This window comes from Ctenocephalides felis, unplaced genomic scaffold, assembly GCF_003426905.1.
Source record: "Ctenocephalides felis isolate EL2017-DRISC unplaced genomic scaffold, ASM342690v1 CF-g0.4_SCAFFOLD_01170, whole genome shotgun sequence".
Taxonomy (NCBI): domain Eukaryota; kingdom Metazoa; phylum Arthropoda; class Insecta; order Siphonaptera; family Pulicidae; genus Ctenocephalides; species Ctenocephalides felis.
The window spans coordinates 69,171,064-69,190,308 of record NW_020537324.1 but is presented as its reverse complement, the minus strand read 5'-3'; the positions used below and the strand labels follow the sequence as shown (position 1 = coordinate 69,190,308).

Below are 19,245 nucleotides of genomic sequence, written 5' to 3'. Positions count from 1 at the left end.
ATTTTTTATTTAAGAAAATGAATGATTTTATATTTTTAATTTGATCATTTAACATAACAACAATTAGGTTATGTCAATGTAAAATTTCACTGCTTTGACTTTTGACCAAAGTTGTTATAAATAATCCCAATATTTTTGAGCATTATTTGATTTTATCACTACGCCCACCTGATGTTACTCAAAATTATTGCAACATGTCTAAAACATTTGCTAGCGCATTGAATAAATTCTTATAATGACAACCCATTTACATTTGTCGATAATTATCCCTAAAACATCTTGTGCAATCCATTTTACAACAATTAAATAATGACCTATTACGAAGCATTTACACATTACATAAATATAAATTTTGACATTACCTTTAATCCCGGAACGTTATTTGTAATCCTTTTTGGTAATTAAACACTTGTCACTCACTTATAAACACTTGTTAATATTCTTTCAAAAATTCACAACAGAAGTTCAATACGTCACTTGCAACCCGAGTTACTAGAAATCATCCATTTTAGTTATCAAACAAAAACTATACTGAAGTTGGGGCGTAAGAACGCCGCCATATTGTTGAATGAAGAGCGCGCGATTTGAAAATGATAAATAATAATTGTGAAAATACAAAAATATATCTAGTTTAGATAAATAAGACAATATTGTGTAAATATTTTGAAATAACATAAACAAATGTGATTGAAATACTATAAAATTGTAATTTTTAGCATAAATTATTAAATTTTATAATTTGTGAGCACAGGTGGGCAAACGCCATAATCAAAAAGCGCGCGTGTTTGAAAATGACATTTGTGTTCAATAATAATAATAAAATTTACTTTGTTTAGATAAATAAGAACAAAGTTGTGAAAATATTTTGAAATAAAACGAATAAACGTGATTAAAATACTTTAAATTTACTTTACTACTTTATAATGAGTATATATAAGATTTTTTTAATAAGTTCTTGATTGATTTTCTAATTTCAACTCATTCCAAAATATCCAAAAATATATACGTTATGTTTAAAAATGTTTCATACCATGTGATAAAAATAGTTATTAATTCATAAAATATTAAATACATGAATAGATATAAAAATACAAGATAACCTAACCTTACTTTACCTAACTTTACATATTCTCACTAGTTCAATTTCATTCTCACCAAATAAGTAATAATAAGTATTATCAACCTACTTAATTTATCAACCATTGAAATGTTATTACAAAATGGCTCTAAACAAATACATGCACCCAAGGAACATTTATAAATCGCCCCCAAACTTTACAGAATTAGCCATCAAGTATCCTGAATTCCTGGCTATATCCACTACTGTAATATCTTAATCTTGTCTCTTTATTTATATATAAATACTAAATATACACACTTTCAGGGTCTCGATGGCAAAATAAAAATTAATTTCCAAGATGCAGTAGCTTTACGAATTTTAACCAAAGTGCTCCTTAAAAAGGATTTCGATTTAGATATTGATATTCCAATTGATCGCTTAGTACCTGCAGTACCTTTACGATTGAATTATGTACTGTGGCTGGAAGATATAATAGAAGTTTTGGAAATAGCTAAGGATGAAATTATTTATGGAATTGATATAGGTATGATTATAAATTGATACTCGTGTAGTTGTGTTGTTAACCTGTATACTAATCTTACAGGTTGTGGAGCAACATGTATATATCCTTTATTGTGTAATCAAAAAAATAAGTGGAGTATGTTAGCTTCTGAAAGTGATGAACAAAGTTTTGAAATTGCTAAACAAAATGTAGATAAAAACGATAGGTCAAGATTTATTCAAAGTAGGTAATAAATAAAATAGTGTTAAATTAATTGTGTAAAATGTTCATAGCTCAATTATCCCTTTCAGTACATCATAACACATCAAATAACATGTTATTAGATCTACCCCTTGATCCTAATCAAACATACACATTTACAATGTGCAACCCACCGTTTTTTGCATCAGATAAAGACTTGGACCATATTAGCAAAGCTCGATCAAACAAAAGGCCTCCACCAAAAGCAGTTCAAACTGGAAGTGAAAAGGAATTGATTGTTCCTGGAGGCGAAGTAGCTTTTGTTCAAAAAATTGTTGAGGAAAGTGAAAAATTGAAGTCAAGAATTCGGTAAGTTTCAATAAAAATAGATAAAGCTCTATCATTTAAATGTTTTCTGAAAATTTCAGTGTTTTCACAACAATGTTAGGTCATAAATCCAGTGTGAATCCTGTTAAAAATTTAATTAGAAATGTAAAAGCGAAACAAATAGCCCAAACAAGATTTTGTCAAGGTAGGACGATGCGGTGGGCCATTGCCTGGACTTTTGAAAACTATCCATTACATAAAGGTTGTTTAAATATTAAGATAAACCTTAATATTTAAAGTTCTAACATAAAGCTATGAATAAATTTTTAGTTCCTGACTACTCACTTGCACTAAAACCAAATACACATTCACTTTTGTTTATAATCCCAAAATTTGAATCTGAAGAGGAAAATAGTCAGTATACACTGCAAAATGTTCAGAAAATAATTGAGAAAATCCTGGATAAATTGCAAGTAAACAAGATTATAATAATGCAGTATATAGTTTAAGATAAAAACTTAAAGCCCCTTGTTTCAGGTAAATTTTACAGTAATTGAACAATTATCATCAAGAATAACATATGAAATAACTGCTTTCAAAAACACATGGTCACACCAGAGACGTTTAAAAAGACAACAAAAATTAAAAAAAAATGAGGACCTACCTTCTAGTAGCAGCTGTGATACTAAAGCGCTAGACAATGGTCCTTGCAGTACAAATGCAGGTTTGAAACGTCCACCTGATGCAGAAAATGAAGAAATATCAAACAAAAAGCCAAAATTGGACCTATATTTAAAAATGGCAATGTCAATAGAACAAGATTATCTTGAGACCTACGATGATTCTGGTGAAGATAAACTTGAAGTCAACGGTTCTGTTGAAAGTGCAGACATAATATTAAAATTAGGATTTCTGGATGGCTCTGCTGGAAAAGATGGAGTACATCAAGTTATGCAATATATTATAAATAATTGGTGTAAAGTATAAAAATATTGTTTTCATGTACAAAAAACAACAATTTTTTATTGAAGACCATATTTTATTTTCATATAAACACATGTATATTGATATTTTTCTGTAAAAATTAGTTCAAAACATTTGATTATCTGTATTTTCCAAATTAATAAACCAAAATCACAGATACTTTTTGTATGATATTCAGTCTAATGCCAAAGTTTTGCTAGAAGAGCACTTGTTCTCCTGCCAGAAAGGCGGCAATAATAAAAATAATCAAACATTAGTCTCTCTAAATTAATCTAAAAATTCATATTTTTTTCTTTTTGCAGCCATGTATTCATGTGAAAAGCAAACAAATATATAAATATATATGCCAAATGATATTAGGTAAAAACATACAAAAGTGTATGCATACAAAATTCATTAATGCTTAAAATAAGTTTAGTGTAATTTAAATTTACTTACATATTCTACAAGCTAGATACTTTAAACTACGGCAGAGTGTAACGAACATATGGAACTTCAACATCACCTCCTTCTTCGTCATTACAACATAATTCGAACACCAGAGCACGAACATGAGGTTCCAGTTTCTTCTTTGAAACGCGCTTGACGACTTCGGACATTTTCAAACCTAACCTTTCTTGACACTTGGCTTTAGCCATGAAGAACGAGTACAGCATACAAACACCTTGAGAAAGCATTGTAATTTCAAGTTTGTGTTCGCGCTTGAAATAATCTAGGAACTCTTGCAGTGTCATTTCTCCTTCAACTTCAAATCTGTCCCATAATGTCCATTCCTTATCGTAGTAAGATAATTTTGGTGCACTAATTGGTTCAGAGAAACCGAAGAAAGGCAAGGCTAAGTTTACAAAACCGTTTTTGTATCTGGTGAGTTCTTTGAATCCTTGTGCTAACTTGTACAATTCCAAACAAGCTAAACCTGCAATGACCGATGTTGTCGTAGCAATGGCTGGAATAATTTTTCCTGCTATTAATTTTGAGGTATGCCTATCTGCCAACGGAATCTTGTAGTTTGTGGCTCTCAGATTAGAAGCTGCAACAATGAAGTCCATGTGCAGATTTGTATCGTCGTCTTTCTCAAATTCTAATGGTGTTATTTTGATTTTAGTAAGATTGGATAATTCTGCTAGCTCTGTTTGCAGTTGTGATATTTTATCATGGTCCATATTATCACCATTAGATTGTAACTGAGCGTCTGTGACTGCTATCTTAACACCAGATTTTGGAATAAATTCGGGAACCTAAGAAATATCAAATATTTAAATTATTAACTTTCCAAAGAAAAAATTTGTTTTCCCAAAAAATAAAATTTGCTAATTTTATGTTTTCTCAAAGTTTCAAGTCATTTTGAAGCTATTGATACCAAATTTGGAAAAAGTATGTGAGTGTATGCAAGCCGATTTTCCATCTTTTGTCCACGTTTTCGCCTCAACGACTAAACCGATTTTTATGATTTAGTTTAGTTTAGTTTTATAATCGGAAAAAAATCGAAAATGAAAATTTTTATATATCTTTGTGTTTCAGAGGTTTCTGAACATTTTGGCATACTTTAGAAAAAATTGATGTATGTGTGTGTGTGTGTGTGTGTGCGGATACAAATTTTTGTCGACGATTTCGGGAACACGGATAAACCGATTTGAATAATTTAAAAAATGTTCGATTTGTATCGATAAGGAGACATGCTAATTAATTTTTGGCAACGGCAGGTCCAGCAGTTCCGAAGATATGGGGCAAAAAATGCCAAAACCGGTAACTCAGTTTTTAAGAGAACGGAGCGTCCGATTTGAATAATTCAAAAAACCATTTACTTGTATTAACAAGATGAAAAACTGATCAAATTTTTATGGAGGCAGGTCTAGCGGTTTCGGAGATCTAGTAGAAAAAGTAAAAAAAATGCCATCTGGCGGTCAAAAATGATCATTAAACGTATGCACATAAAATTATTAGATATTTTATAGAGATTTTAATAATGTATATCAATTTTCTTTACATTCCTATGGGTTCTGCAACATAGTTTACCCGTTAAACTGCAACGCGGCGCTTACGCGCTTCAAGATTTCGTCCCTATGCAGGTAAAGCAGCGCGATTGCTTTGAAAAAAAGTTCAAAATTTCCGAAATAATTCAAAATATGAAACATCTTTTTTTTCAAAGTTTTTTTCCAAAAAAGTTAATTTTTTAGTCAAAAAAGTCAAAAATTTAAAATATCACAATAATCTAATTTTTTCAAAGTTCAATAAGAATATTAATCTTTTTTAAAAAAAATAATTTTTCATATGGTAAGTTCCAGCAATTTGCCTTAAATTAAAATAATTTTGTAAGGAAGATAATGTATATATTTCTACCTTAATTTTGGAAACCATCTCGGTTATAGCAGCTCTGTCGCGGTTTTGTTCCAATCCATAAACTTCAGCCTTCAAATTAGCAGCCGCTAAAATATAATCTAAATGCAAGGACTCATTTACGTCAAAAGTTATTGGATCAGGACAACGTTTCGGTCCAGACCAGAATGATTGACCGGTGGATGTCAGCTGATCAGGTGGAAAGTTGAATAGCAATTGACGAATTTGATTGGAATACTGTTCTTGGAAATGCAATCGGGCCCATTTGACACAGTCTTCAAAATTGGCAGGTCTTTCATCTAATAAAGCAACCTAAGTAATAATAATAATATATATTATTACACCAAAAAAATAACTAAATGAATAAAAAATTGTAACAATGAGTTTAAAAATAAATAGTAAGAGTATCCAAAATAAATTCTGCAAATTTTTAAAGTTGAATAATTTTCTTTCTGGATTAGTAAGATGTGACATGTAGATTCTGTAATGTATGAACTGTTTATTACCTTTACACTTTCTAGTACTTCAAGAGGTTGTACACCAGGCAACTTTAGCACTCGATCCATAAAATTGCTGTCTCCCAAATACTGTGAAGCATTTTCAGCACTTTGTCTGAATAGCCCTTCAAATGCATCTCTGGCCCATTGTAATGTATGTTCAATAGCATTAGGAAAGTTTTTCAATGTACAAATTGGTATACTTTTCTCGGGTGGATCTTGAGAGGAACTGTAAGATTCTGTCAGGAAGGGAACAACAACCTAAAAGTAAAAAATTAAATGTTGGGCACAATAAATTATATTTTAATTATAACTAGCTGTATATGCAACTTTTGCGTAGAACTTAACAAAACAAGTTAAGTTTTTGCATTTTTATTTTAATTGTTAACTTCTCATAGAGAGAAAGTTATTGTAATAACTTTAATATAATATATTAAAGTTACACATAACATACCTGTGTGTTTCCTTTGGTGCCCAAAGTACCAGATTCTAATAGAGGCTTGCGATAATAAACACATCTTCGATCCATATAAATTCTCGCATCAACATTATCCAATGCATTTGCAACACCATCTAAACGCTCAAAGAATGAATCATCATAAATATGTTCAGTTTCAGGTCCAACTCTGTTTTCGTGGGATACAACATTCATCAGGGGGTTCATTGTTTTGATAACCTTAAAATAAATAAAAGTGAAACATAGGTTAATTATTACAAAATATTATTTAAAAATATCAAGATGCTATCAAGATGATTTTTATAATGATTTTTTTATAAGCAATAATGATTTTTTTGAAACATTTTGTAGTTAACAGTTGTAGTACACTTTTTTAACTACCCATTTCATAAACAGAAATATATTTTATTTCTTTAATCTCTGATTTTGTAATAAAGTATTATGTAAAATTACTTATCAGGCCAAATAGTATATCAAATACTATATATACAAAAAAATATATGAAATAATATGAAGAAAATAATTATATATAAATGTTTTCTCAAATCAGTATAAAGGGTGTCAAATGGTTTTCTACCAAAATTTATATTATGTTACTAATATATAATTATTTTGATAGCATTAATATTTTTCTAAGAACTTACTTTACAGGCTGTAACCGATTTAGGAGACTGCACATCATACGGACGGAACAAAAACTGTCTATTAAGATTGGATTTTTCAATAAGATCCATATCAGTAACAGTGACTTCACCGCCATCAGCTCCAATTCCCACCATAGCAAAATTTTTAAGCAATTCACATCCAATAGCACCAGCACCTAAAATTCATACTCATTAATATGATTTCCTAAAATATATATTACTTCTGTTGGAATAAAACCTACCAACAATGAAATATTTGAGGGCTCCAATAGTTTTTTGGAAATCTCTTCCAAAAACTGCAACTTGTTTGTCATACCGAGAGCCAGTTGGTTTGCAAGCCTCTTCTGTGAGACCACTCAAATCTTCTGGTAAACATTCAATTGCATCGAAGTATAAGTATTGTAATATTGGACTGAACTTTCCTGAGCAAGCTTTCATAACTTCTTGGGCAACAATACCACCGACAGTAGCATTCATAGGGCTCAAATCACCACTGGAAACCTAAAATAACAAAATCATTAGTAAATTTGACAAAAACAATATAATATAAATATATTTACCTTAGCAAATATTGATAAAAGCTTTTCATCAACTTCAACACCATCTGCTAATTTGCTTTCCTTAGCCATCTTCAAGAAGTTCTCAGCGTCTTCCCTGCACCATGGTTTAGGGCTATTTCCATTCAACTCAATGTAACGGTGTAATGTTTCAAAAGCAATATGCAATTGAGCAGGATGTTCGAATTTTGCAAAATCAGTTATAACGTAGTTAGGTTCTTTCATAGCTTCCTCCAAAGGTTTGAATGATAAAACTTTAGGCATTTTTACTTGGACCACTACACCACCTCTTGTGTACTCTGACATATTTCTGGTGTCGCCAATGCTGAAGGTGTAAGGGCCCAAAACTTTAATTTTCATGGGCTCGCGGTCATTTAATTCAGTCATTCCTTGTACCTAGGAAATAAAAAATATATTCATATTAGAAAATAGATTTATGGGCAAAAAATATTAAAATTTCAGTTACACAATACATTATTGAAGTAAAACTTCTTTAAACTTTTTTTTTACCTCTGTGAACCTGACATAATCTCCGTCCTCCATACCATGTCTGGTGTCATCCAGGCAAGTGACCAAAGCTTCTTCATCACGACTGATGTTAGCAATCATGGCACTGACTGGTTGTTCTCCAGTAGTGTCAACGACAGTAAATTTATCACCCAAGTCGCAGAATACTTGAGCAAAAAGGCCTCTGGTATCACCCACAATCAAAGCAATATCCAATGGATGGGCGATTGCCGAGATTCTCAACTGTTCTGATAATGGTTGGCCACATAGTACAACTACTCTGAACTGAAATAATAAAGGAATATTAATTGAAAGGTAAATAAAATTGTGTAATAGGTAAGGTATTAGAAACTGTATTATTAGATACTAATTTTAAAGGTATGATCACAAACATGGAAAAATTGAATAAGATATTAAATTTTATGATATATAAATACTCTAAATTAACTGTATTACTCCAATTTTTGCTCATGGCATTCCAGTTCGGGTTTTCTCATCATCTGTAAACTCAAGCTTAAAAAAGAAAAAGAAAAATCATGTTTTTCTCCTAACTCACCAACAAGTTGTAGAAATATTTTTTGTCATAATAACATTCTTACTGTTCCAAACATATTACTACTTATTACACTTTTATGTATAAAAATCAATTCTCAGTACTTAAATTTATCTAACATGTCTTATTTACACTAAAATGCAACAAAAAAAGACCAACGTTTGAATTTGCATTGACTTTTAATTCAATTAATGGATTTGGTATTCAACTTTTCAATTTATTACATTTACCAAGTAAGCATAAAATTCACGTTGTTTGAGTGAATCAATAAAAGTTAATAGCATGTATGACATCTCTTAATATATAATTCAGACTTCGAGGGAAACGAAATCAAAGTTATTCGTATAGTTTATTAAAAAACTATAAAATTAAGGTGTAATATGAAGCCTTATAATATCAAGAGATATTTACCAAACCTTTTTTATTGTATTTGTAACATGATTTGATTTGTAAAACCATGTAAATCTAAATCCTATTAAATCTTTATATTAAATTATATAGATATATAAAGTCATATATTTACATGTTTATATGTAAGAATATGTATGCTAAAAAGTTATCTCGTTAAATTATAGTAAAAGCAAAGGTTTCAAAATAAAGTTTTGAAATAATTTGCACAATTACCCAATTTACACTTAGACCAAGATCTCATAATTCAACAAGATATAATAATAAGTTTATTCTGTACCAGATACAAGAAAAGGTAGCAAAACTAGAATTTTTGTGTGATTTTCTTAAACCTTGCCGCCTAAGTGTATAAAAAGCAAAAACTATGATAGGCTCCACAATATACTTTGATCGTATTAAAATTTGAGGATTTGGCAATGTTCAGTTATCCTTCTCGTGCGATAAGTATTTGTAAAAAAAGTTGGGTTATTATATTTTACATAAATTGCTACAATACAAAAAAAAGTTATAATAGTTATGAAAATCTAATTTAGGCTATTATGTATATACATTATGAAACTACCTTTCAAATAAAAGATGCAATTTGTAAGTGATACAAAACCTTATTCAATCAATTTGTTTGCAAATATGAGAAATTATAACCTACATGACACAATGTAAGAAAATATTATTTATGGCAAAAGTACATTATTCATTGATAAAATTATGTAAAACCATTATAAAAAATGTCTATAATTAAATTGAAAAAGTCAATAGTTTTTATAATCCTCTAAATATATAGATTTTGATTTCAAGAAGTAGAAATGTTACATCCCGTCTGTGATCTATAGATGTTACATCCAAGTATCTTAGTTATACATTATTTTCTTCATTCAAATTGATTTACATACAAGACTTCATCATTTGAAGATGCTTTGAAAGTGTATTATGAATAGTCCAGTCATTTGAGCTTAAATTAGGTAAGAATCTCGGAATTCGAGATATCCAGTTGTAAGTCTGTGAATAATTGTATATTGACACCCTAAAGTTGTCGCAAAACTTACATTTAGTATTGACACCCTACCATATGTAGGTTTTGAGACAACTTTAGGGTGTCAATATACAAGAGTTTACAGACTTACAGCTGGGTATCTCGAATTCAGAGGTGAACTTACTATAATGACTGGAAATAAGAAGACATATTATCCAGTCTTATTTATTGTATTTGTATTTCGATTTTGTTTGTAGCTTTTAAAGATTCTGGAGTTAATTTAATATTGTAAATCCCTGTAAATCTGAAATTTGTTAAATTTTAAATCTATGATAACCTAAATCTCCATATTTATATATATGGACATGATTTATATGTTTTAAAAGTTATTTTTATAGATCATGATAGTAATTACAATCCAAGATAAGTTATTACAAAAAAATTTAATAGTGATCTTGCAAATAAAGTGCAATTTATTGTTATGAATGTTGGTTTGAGCAATTTGTTTATAGATATGAAAATTATAACCTATATGACAATGGTGTAAGAAAATAGGAGCTACCATAGTAATTATGGCGAGGTTCATTAGCCAATTATAAAGCAATGCAAAATTACTGAAGAAAATATCCCTAACTGAGTTGATCTATAATTTCTTTTCGAAATTCAGTTACCAATGACGTAAAGATGATTCACCTTAGCAACTGCTATCTACGATTAGCAATACAACAAAGTAAATACAATTTACCTGTTTAATGACTTCTTCGGTAAGCGGCCCCGTGTGCAATTTCGTAGAAACGTAATTATTGAGCTCCGCCAAACGCCGATGACAAGCCTCGCCACGTTTTTTTCCGATATCGTTTTCCGTCAAATAAAACTGCGAAGACAAATCGGCCACTGAACAAACTGCATCGTCATGTAATGTCACTGATTTGACGCCACTCAAGATGACATTTTTGGCCACTTCGACACCGAGTCCATTTAATCCACTAATCAACACATCCGAGGTGGCCATACGTCGCATGGCATCGTGCCCCAGGACGTAAAGCTGCCTCGAATAAAGGCTCTCGTCGATTTCTGCAGGAGCGTCGGAGGACAATCCATTGTTCGACATGTTGGAGAAAACACTGTCCGAGTCACCGGTCTCAAGCTTACGCTTCTTACACGGGGGGTCAACGGAATTATTGCCCACTCCAGTACTCGACATCAGGCACCAAAAAAAACGAAATAATTCACAATTTCCACTGACTCGCTTATTTTCGGTCCGGCTTCAACGAAACTTTAAATAAAATTAATTTTGCACTAGAAAAAAATTTGAAGCTAAAGTCACCAAAGCGCAGACTCCGCGGCAGAAAGACCGTGGACGGGGAAGCTCGGCTATTCGCTATCTCTTTCTTACGGTATTCAAGAACCAATCGCGTGCACGCTCAATTTTTGTAGAGCGCTAACTGGCGCTCATAAACTGTCAAGCGTTTGCGCGCGAAATACGAATATTTTGCGCAATTTGAATATATCATTTCTAGTAATATTTGCAATATTTTTCTCTATGTCTATCTCGTAAAATATTAACTAATACTACAGAATGTAAAGAAACACCAATCTATTACAACTATTTAATTTATATTTTTGATTTTGTATAACGTATAATTTAATTTATTTTTTGGTGCAAAGTAATTTCTGTTTGTATAAAATATTAATCAAAACCTTATATAAACATTATGCAACCTGTCAAATATTTTTTGAAGGATATATTAAAAAAAAAGATTAATTTTTCTATAGTTCCACAATACAGTAAACCCTCGCTTTACGCGGCAAGTGCGTACCGTGCAGTATAGGAACCGTGCTATAAGAAACTCGTATTTAACATACAATTCAGGCTAATTCGTATAGAGTTCTATGGAACCTTACATAGTGCAGTATGGGAACCGTGCTATGAGAGACTCAGAGTTGGTACAAATCGCACCATTTTTATCGCGTTGTATGGAGACCAAGAAATACAACTTGAAGTAGGAGAAACACGGACGAAATGACATGTAGGACATTGACACCTTATTCAAAAATTGGCGCGACGCAGTAGTCAGCTCAAACGTGTTCTTAGGCGGCTATTATACAATCAGGCATGTCTAAAAGATAAAAGTCGATAACAAAATTTACATCAATACCCTTTTGCACAACGAACTTATGGGCTGTTGACCAAATACCGTGTAATAAGAAGTCCGTGTAGTCGGAGGGATGTCGGATTTTTAGCTCCGTGTAGTATGGGAACCGTGTATCCAGAGTGCCGTGTAAAGCGAGGGCCTACTGTATATGATTTAATAGTTAGCGCGCGAATTACGAATATTTTGCGCAATTTGAAAATATCATTTCTAGTAATATTAGAATTGCTAGTTACAACAAACTTGTTAAATAGTACTACGTAATGTGAAAAACACTAATCATGAATTGACAATTCTATCGCAATAACTATTTAATTTATATTTTTGATTTTGTATAACACATAATTTGATTTATTTTTTGATGCTAAGTAATTTTTATTTGTATAAAATATTAATCAAAACCATATCTAAACATTATGCAACCTGTCAAATACTTTTTGAAACATATATTAAAAAAAAAAGATTAATTTTTCTAAATTTCCACAATATATGATTTAATTGTTAGCGCGCGAATTACGAATGTTTTGCGCAATTTACAAATATCATTCCTAGTAATATTTTCTAATTTTCTCTTTACAACGAACTAATGAAATAATAAATTATGATACAAAATGTAAAAAACAGTAAACATCAATTTACAATTATATCTATACGCAAAAACTATTTAGTTTATATTCTTGATTTTGTATAAATTGATTATTTTTTGGTGCAAAGTATTTATGTAAACATAAATACATTTTTATTCATGTAAAATATTCATCAAAACCTTATTTATTGGCAACCTTATGCATTATGCAAAACTGTCAAATATTTTTCGAATAATTTATTTAAAAAAAATGTAAATTTTTCAGAATTTTGCTAGATGACCTATATAACATTTACATCAGAGAGATAATTGGAAATATATTTCCAATATATTTAGTTAATATTAAAATCAATTTTAAATTTATTATTTTATGCTGACATCAATTAAAAGAAAAAATATTATCAAAGAAATCTATCATGTTATTAGTATCAAAGAAAAACTTACTACTGTCTTTTTCTTATATTCCAAGAATTACTATAGTAATTTTTATTTGTAAAATTTATTAAACTAAGCAAATAAAAATTTGTAAATTATATTTAATTTCAATAGATAAAATTCTAACTTTCTTTTATTATAATATTTTGTAATGTCATAAATCTCAAAACAAAATTATTTTAAATATAAAATATTTTTCTAATTTAAACATTCCAATAGTTTATCCTAATCATTTATTGAAGATAAATTGCCTCTTATAAACATAATATTAGCATTCTTGAATTTTGTTATTATTATGAATTTTTCTTGAAATATGCATCGTGTGAGTATACATTGCGATATAATTTAGATATATATATATATATATATATATATATATATATATATATATATAGAATTGTTTGTCATAATAAATGCTCTTGCAAAAGAATATATTTTGTAAATTCGTTATTTAGTAAAATGAACACAATTTTCTCACCTCTCTTTATTATTGAAATACATTTTGCTAAACTATTATCTAAAATATAATTTGTAATTTATTTTGTACTATTTTAGCAACCATGCTTTATAATAAATATTATTAAATCATTTTCCAAATTTTGTTTGTCCAAATTAAACTAAAATATGCAAATTTTTTGTTTGTATCTTGAATTTATTAAATAAAATAATAAAATAAGGTGATCATGAACTGATCAAACTGTAATATTGATAAAATCTAAATAAAAAGCATGAGTATTTTCCAAGGATTGCAAATAATATATAAAATATTTTTTTAAATCAAGAGTTGTCCCTGTGTTCCTTCAATTAGTATTACGAATATAATAAAACGCTCTTTTAATTATAATTTGTACAACTTTCAGAAAATAATAAATAAGTATCTCCTCTTTTTATATTAAGAGTACATAGATCCTAAATTTTCAATTCTACAAACAAACAAATTAATAACCCAATTATTTACAATATTTACAATTATGCTACAGAAAATTTATCTAATATATTATAAATATAATTTATTTATACTTACTAATACTTTTCTCTACTTACTACAATCCAAATTGCAAAATTAATAGCCAACTTTTTAGAATGTTGCTCTTTACGTTATCATGCTGAAACAAAAAATATCAAAATATAAAAAAATATAATAAAAAAAATATTATAGTAAAATACTGAAGCAAGATTTTAATTTATTGATCTTGAATACTCTACTGTTATGTATTAAATTATTAAAAAAATTAAATTATTAAATAAAAAAAAATCTCAAAACAGACTAGTAATTTTCATTATTTTTTATTTTTATATACATAAATTAAATTTTTTTCTCCAGATTTTTTTTTATTAAAAATCAATCGTCTTTATCTTTGAAGGTCTTTTAAAAATTAAAAATTAAATCAAGTTTTGGATATAAATAATTTTAAATATTTTTGTTTCGTTTGTTAAATTTCTTTACAATACTAATTCAAATTGCTTTAATTGTTCTAATTAAAAGCTAAAAAATATTATTTTTTGAGTTGATGAGTTAATTAATTAAAATACTAGATATTAAAATAAATTCTAACCCATGAAAAAATAATTGCATCTAAATATGTGAAGAAGCAATAAATACAAATAGATAGTAGAATTATTTATAGTTAGAAGATATAATTAAGGTATCATTTTTTTATAAATTAAAGGAAAACTTAAAATAGATATAGATATAAGTAAACACAATTTCATAAATAATTTCTAAAATATTGAAGCACATCGATCCAATAATATGAAAACATTCTACAAACAAACTTTCATAAGCACATATGTAGCAAAGTTATTAATAATTCAATCATTTATTGATTATTAGTTTTCCGAAGTTTGCAGATGGCGAAAAATGCTTGTGCAATATATTTTTAGTAAGCAAATAAAGTGGTAAATTAACAAATAAATCGATTAATAAAAATATGTAACTACTGTCCTTAAATAACATATAATGTGTCCCAGAACTCAACGTCAAGCCGAGAAGGGGTGATTGCATTGAAAGAATCTATGATGAAAAAAATTTATACGCTCTAAGAGCTTTAGTCAAATTGTGACTATTTTTCTGTGGTAAATTTTCGTTATTTTTCTTTATTTAAACTTTGGAACCGTAACCGTAAATAACATCTAGTACTACAGTCAAAAATAATTACACAATTTCCTCAAGTCTTCTAGAATTAGGACTATTTATTAAACTAGGGTCTAGCTAAAATTTTCAAAATTTGTCGACATTGAAAGGACCCGCTTTAATAAAAAGTACAATAGAAATTCGGCAATTAAATCAGGATTGTAAAATGATATGATGCAACTTATTTCTAATTAGAATAACAATTATATTTTATACCAAAAAGAACAGTTAAAACAATTACATTGCAACATATATTATATTGGGAAAGATTTTTACTCTGCTACTTATTATTAATTTTCAAATATATCTTATAAATATCAACAAATTTTTAAATAGTATGAGTTGTAAATTCGTAAAAAAATTCCAGTTTTGATTATAAAATTATAATTATAATTATAACAAATTCATACTGTTATTGTCTCAAACAGACAAAAAAAATGGTGCATACAATCGTGCTGTGACAAATTGCTGGAACTTCCTCCTCAAACGAGCTTCTTTCAAAATTGGTTTATAAATCTATTTGTTTAAAAAATAGAAAAATAAATTTTTGAAAAAATTAATTTTTATGAAAATTTGATTCTTTGTTATATTTTGATTCTTTGTGAAGTTATGAGCTTTTTTTAAAGTGCAGCTTTTTAGGACACACAATATCAAAGCGCGTAAGCGCCGCGTCGCAGTCAAACATAACAAAATGTGTACATTATGAAAATCTCTATAAAATATCTGATAATTTGATGTGCATATATCTAATGATCATTTTGAACTCCAAATGTCTTTTTTATACTTTTTTGTTAGATCTCTGAAACCGCTAGACCTGCCTTCCCAAAAATTTAATCGGTTCGTAATCTTGTCAATACAAGTAAAATGTTTTTTGAATTATTCAAATCGGACGCTCCGTTCTCTTAAAAACTGTGTTACCGTTTGCGCACTTTTTGCCCTGTATTTTCGGAACGGATGGACCTGCCTTCGCCAAAAACTAGTCAGCACGTCTCCTTATCAATAGGAATCGAATGTATTTTGAATTATTCAAATCGGTTGATCGGTGTTCCCGAAATCATCGACTAAAAATCTGTATCCGAACACGCATACACACGCGTACACACATCCATATTTTCTAAAGTATGTCAAAATGTTCAGAAACCTTTGAAACGTAAAAATATGCAATTATTGCATTTTTTGCGATTACTATAACTCACCCAACGGGAAGTTAAAAAACATAAAAATTTAATAGTCTACAATAAGAAAATATAAAAATAAATATTATTAAAGCACTTGTTTCTGTAATATCGCGTGATGAAAGCAAGTGTGCAATTAATATAATTGCGATAAATTTTCTCATGCATAAGAACATCTACATCTACACACAAAATGACCCAATAACAAATTCAATATATGTCGCCGTTGAATACATATTATGGATCTATCCAATAAAATTAATAAAAAATCATTTTAAACGTTAACACCATATATAAAAATAACAAATACCTAAACAAATCAATACTACATACAAGACTTCCACAATTATACGTAATGACACACAATAGGTAACTAGTATTTCGTGTTCTCACCGTAAATAAAAAACATTCAAATTTCAATTATTATCTTCATGAAGCGATACTAAACTTCCGAACAAATCGATTTCGTCGATAGCGCTTTTATTTCTCGATTTCGCGCCACTTTTTAAATCGTTCTCGTTTATGGAAGTCGATGGTTGGGTTGCCATATGTGATTTTGATACGGGTGTACCGGCACGGGTAACACTAGCGTTGCTTTCGTTTGGCGCGTTATTTGAATTCGGATTCGATGTCGACGGCGAAATGTCTTGAACGGTGTTTCTAAAAATAATTAACACTGGTGCATTCAAACACATCTATAGCTGAAAACAACTAGAAATTCGAGGAAAATATCTGTGCTAGGAGATGTTAGATGAACTATTAATGTAAACATCGATACTAAACAGGGTCGCAACACTTTACCAAAACCAAATGTAGATCAGATAGAATTTTTTTTCAATAATCAATGAATCAAATGAAATATAATTTTTTGAGTAAATATAAATCTTCTTGATATAATTGAAAACTAATGTCGTATACCAACACCAATTTTTATTTATTTAAGTTCCGTTTTTTATTATTCATCTAGGTTTGGTTCTGTTATATGCACCGTTTTCAGTAAAAGTGAAAGATTAAAAACTGCAAACCCGCCAAATCTCCTAAATAAATGGTGTACATCTATAAAATAACCAGAATTGAATTAATGAGTGTATTCCGCAGAAATGACACTGCTGTACGAGTCAGAAAGCTACTCAAATATTGACACAAAATATTTCAAGATTTTTCAATCATTATCATTATTAATATTTTAAAATTTGAAAATTACACTTCTAAAAAATTAAATATTACAATAACTAATTAGAATTCTTAATAATTTAACGCAGAGTGATAAATATTACAACAATGGTCGACCTACTGAATGTCGTCTATAGGCGACACTCGTACACGACGTTCAGAATTCTTGTATATAGTCTAGAATAAAGTTTTTACTCACGTCTTAGTCATAAATATGAAATTTTACAAAATATTTTATTTTATTTTTCGAGTTATGCAATTTGAACGTTTTTATTCGCTTCTTAGTCATAAATTTCAAATTTTACAATGTAAGTAGTCACGCGGATGTCGTCTATAGCCGACGCTCAGAGCTCTTGTAAATAATCTAGAAGAAGAACAAAGTTTCGAGTTGTGCAATTTGAACGTTTTTATTCACTTCTTAGTCATAAATATGAAATTTTATAATGTCTTCTATAAGTGACACTCGTACACACAGGTAGTCATGCGGATATCGTCCATAGGCGACGCTCAGAATTCTTGTGATTAGTCTGAAGAACTAGAAGAAATTTTATCATGTCGTCTATAGATGACACTCGTACACACAGGTTGTCATGCGGATGTCGCCTATAGACGACGCTCAAATCAAACTTGTTAATATATTTGCTTAAAACACTCTCAGAATCATTGTAAATAATCTAAAACAACGTTTTGATTTATACAATTCGAACGCTTTTCTTAACTTCTCAGTCATATATACACACCGGTCGCCAAGTGGATGTCGTCTATAGACGACGCTCGTGTCGATTAATATATATTTGCTTTTCTCTCAGAAAAAATATCTCAGAATTATAATCTAAAACGACGAAATCATTTATCTAATTCTGCATTTGGATTTACATAATTTGCCCCATAAATATGAAATTTGACTTTTTGCATCAAACTAGCATTTTTTCATTTTATTTTGAATTACCTTTATATTTTGATTTTTACTCAAAAGTTGTGTTTTTCAATTCATTATTGGCTGCAAAAATATGAATTTTACCATTTTCAATTTATAATAGTTTTGCACTATTCAATTCTGGTTATTTTTAAACAAAATCACTCATAAACTAACTATTCAAACATTAATTTGCAATACTCACTCTAGAAGACTGTTATGAGATAAACTTTTCCAAGAATCTCTCCTTGCACCATTTTTCTCAACTGGTTGAGACGGTCTGGAAATATAAAAATTAATTTTAATAAAAATGATTATAAATTAAAATTAAATCATAATTAAAAAAGATATTTATGGTTATTTGCATAATAGTTTATTTAAAACAACGTGCATGAACAATTAAATTTAAACATCGATATACATACAGTAAGCACAATTTCTATTAAAATTTTGTGTTTATAAATTTTAAATTTATTATTGATTCAATACGTTACCATTTTTATAAAATTTGTCAAAAAAATCTCATTGTAATATATCTCATAATAATTAACACATTGACTGCCAACTACAGAATAATTCGCAGATTGGGATTTTAAATTTTGAGAAAAACTATGCACTAGGAATAGAGTGTTTAATCATATGTGATTAAACAATTACCATTTTTGACCA

The 19,245-nt window shown here is 29.0% G+C and overlaps 3 protein-coding genes across 3 annotated transcripts in view; 1 reads left to right on the top strand and 2 right to left on the bottom strand.

The window, feature by feature from the left end:
- Window positions 1–1,220: 1,220 nt before the first annotated feature.
- LOC113367597 (U6 small nuclear RNA (adenine-(43)-N(6))-methyltransferase) lies at window positions 1,221–3,392 on the top strand. The gene is made up of 8 exons (XM_026609190.1): window positions 1,221–1,325; window positions 1,385–1,604; window positions 1,665–1,805; window positions 1,874–2,132; window positions 2,192–2,352; window positions 2,421–2,563; window positions 2,628–3,064; window positions 3,377–3,392. Exons 1-8 carry the CDS (start codon window positions 1,221–1,223, stop codon window positions 3,390–3,392), a joined length of 1,482 nt encoding a protein of 493 aa, XP_026464975.1.
- Window positions 3,176–11,349, bottom strand: LOC113366179 (ubiquitin-like modifier-activating enzyme 1). Its single transcript, XM_026607743.1, has 9 exons — window positions 10,750–11,349; window positions 8,077–8,358; window positions 7,570–7,962; window positions 7,252–7,510; window positions 7,010–7,185; window positions 6,363–6,584; window positions 5,918–6,169; window positions 5,415–5,723; window positions 3,176–4,312 (listed from the first exon to the last, which is right to left on the bottom strand). Exons 1-9 carry the CDS (start codon window positions 11,206–11,208, stop codon window positions 3,539–3,541), a joined length of 3,126 nt encoding a protein of 1,041 aa, XP_026463528.1. The 5' UTR covers window positions 11,209–11,349; the 3' UTR covers window positions 3,176–3,538.
- Window positions 11,350–18,777: 7,428 nt separating this feature from the next.
- LOC113367595 (kinesin-like protein KIF12) overlaps window positions 18,778–19,245 on the bottom strand; it is a 36,244-nt gene continuing 35,776 nt past the window's right edge. Inside the window, exon 15 of the mRNA XM_026609189.1 lies at window positions 18,778–18,856. Coding sequence (XP_026464974.1) covers window positions 18,778–18,856 — 79 coding nt within the window. The remainder of the gene's footprint in view (window positions 18,857–19,245) is intronic.